At 49.2% G+C, this 2,500-nt stretch overlaps 1 protein-coding gene across 1 annotated transcript in view; it reads right to left on the bottom strand.

Annotated features, from left to right (window-relative positions):
* Positions 1–2,500, bottom strand: part of shld2 (shieldin complex subunit 2) — a 12,088-nt gene that overhangs the window by 1,951 nt on the left and 7,637 nt on the right. The window contains exons 10-11 of the mRNA XM_080036768.1: positions 1,980–2,226; positions 807–925 (exon numbers count right to left, since the gene is read on the bottom strand). Of these exons, the coding sequence (XP_079892894.1) occupies positions 807–925; positions 1,980–2,226 (366 nt within the window). The remainder of the gene's footprint in view (positions 1–806; positions 926–1,979; positions 2,227–2,500) is intronic.

Genomic DNA, 2,500 nt, shown 5'->3' with positions numbered 1-2,500 from the left:
TCTCTCTCCCTCCCTCCCTCCCTCCATGTCTCTCTCTCTGTCCGCCTGTCTGCCTGTCTCTCTGCCCGTCTCTCTCCCTGCCTCCCTCTCTCTCTCTCTGCCTCCCTGTCCCTCTGCCTCCCTGTCTGTCTCCCTTCCTCTCTCCCTGTCTGTCTGCCTGCCTGTCTGCTTTTCTGTCTGTCTCTCTCCCTGTCTGTCTGACCTGTGTTCCTTAGCAGCCTGTCTGTCTGACCTGTGTTCCTTAGCAGCCTGTCTGTCTCCCTCCCTCTCTCCCTGTCTGTCTGCTTTTCTGTCTGTCTCTCCCTCTCTCTCTCCCTGTCTGTCTGCCTCCCTGTCTCCCTCCCTCCCTCCCTCCCTGCCTGTCTGCCTGTCTGTCTGACCTGTGTTCCTTAGCAGTCTGTCTGTCTCTCTGCCTGTCTGTCTGACCTGTGTTCCTTAGCAGTCTGTCTGTCTCTCTCCCTGTCTGTCTGACCTGTGTTCCTTAGCAGCCTGTCTGTCTCTCTGCCTGTCTGTCTGACCTGTGTTCCTTAGCAGTCTGTCTGTCTCTCTCCCTGTCTGTCTGACCTGTGTTCCTTAGCAGCCTGTCTGTCTCTCTGCCTGTCTGTCTGACCTGTGTTCCTTAGCAGCCTGTCTGTCTGACCTGTGTTCCTTAGCAGCCTGTCTGTCTGTCTCCCTGTCTGTCTGACCTGTGTTCCTTAGCAGCCTGTCTGTCTCTCTGCCTGTCTGTCTGACCTGTGTTCCTTAGCAGTCTGTCTGTCTGCCTGCCTGTCTGTCTGTCTGTCTCCCTCCCTGCCTGTCTGTCTGACCTGTGTTCCTTAGCAGTCTGTCTGGTGGCACTTCCAGGATCTTCTGCAGAGGAAGAGAAGGAACCTGGACACACAGCTGTCTGCTGCTGCCTCGTCCACACACCTTCAGCTCAGCCGCTCTGAAATATAACAGAACATCTGTTTAGACCTGTCTCCTCCCTCCCTGTCTCCCTCCCTCCCTCCCTGTCTCCCTCCCTGTCTGTCTGTCTGTCTGTCTCCCTGTCTCTCTCTCTGCCTGTCTGTCTCCCTTCCTGTCTGTCTGTCTGTCTGTCTGTCTGTCTGTCTGTCTGTCTGTCTCCCTCCCTCCCTGTCTCTCTCTCTGCCTGCCTGTCTCCCTCCCTGCCTGTCTGTCTGTCTCTCTCTCTCTCTGCCTGTCTGTCTCTCTCTCTGCCTGTCTGTCTCTCTCTCTGTCTGCTGCCTCGTCCACACACCTTCAGCTCAGCGGGTCTGAAATATAATATAATATATATAATATAATACACCTGATTAGTTTAATATCTCAACTTCTAAAGCGCTCACATCAACTAAACTTTCCATAATCATTCCCAGCACTATTCTGAAGGTTATTACAGAAGGATTTGTTCATATGTTGTTCACTGTCTGATTTATGAGACATTTTCTTCTTAAAAACATGCTGAAAATGCATTTTGAAGATCTGTACATAATATTTCTTTATTTGTAAAATGAAGAGATGATGGATGGATAGATAGATAGATAGATAGATAGATAGATAGATAGATAGATAGATAGATAGATAGATAGATAGATAGATAGATAGATAGATAGATAGATAGATAGATAGATAGATAGATAGATAGATAGACAGATACATGGATGGATGGATGGATGGATGGATAGATAGATAGATAGATAGATAGATAGATAGATAGATAGATAGACAGACAGACAGACAGACAGACAGACAGACAGACAGACAGATAGATAGATAGATAGATAGATAGATAGATAGATAGATAGATAGATAGATAGATAGATAGATAGATAGAGTAGACAGACAGACAGACAGACAGACAGAGACACACACAGACAGACAGACAGGCAGACAGACAGACAGACAGACAGACAGACAGACAGACAGACAGACAGAGACACACACAGACAGACAGACAGGCAGACAGACAGACAGGCAGACAGACAGACAGACAGACAGACCTGTAGTATCGTCGTACGGCCGTGTGGGGGAGACAGGGGTAACACACGGCGTAGATTCCGTTAGCGTCCGTGTCGAGCTCGGCGCAGCAGCGACCGCAGCCCGTGTACGTGATGTCACCATTCAGCGCCGCCATGACGTCATCCAGCGGAGTGACGCCGTCGATGACACGCTGCCCCGGTGCATTCTGGGAAGGCAGCGAACCCAGGAAGTGGAAAGAAGTGACCGAGACTCGGAGCTCCACCTCACCTGAGTCATGCAGGAGAAAAATGGTGGTTCAAGTTTTTTTTTTTTCTTTTTAAATGTATACAGTGTGTGCGTCAGTCTGTCTGTGTCTGTGTGTGTGTGTGTGTGTGTGTGTGTCTGTGTGTGTGTCTGTGTGTGTGTGTGTGTCTGTCTGTGTGTGAGTGGTTTAGTATGTGTCTGTCTGTCTGTCTGTCTGTCTCTTTCTCTTTCTCTTTCTCTGTCTGTGTCTCTGTCTGTCTGTCTGTCTGTCTGTCTGTCTGTCTGTCTCTTTCTATGT

The sequence above is a fragment of the Ammodytes marinus genome, assembly GCF_949987685.1.
Source record: "Ammodytes marinus genome assembly, chromosome: 11".
Lineage (NCBI taxonomy): Eukaryota > Metazoa > Chordata > Actinopteri > Uranoscopiformes > Ammodytidae > Ammodytes > Ammodytes marinus.
Note: the sequence above shows the minus strand (reverse complement) of the source record. Positions and strands in the feature narration are given on the sequence as shown.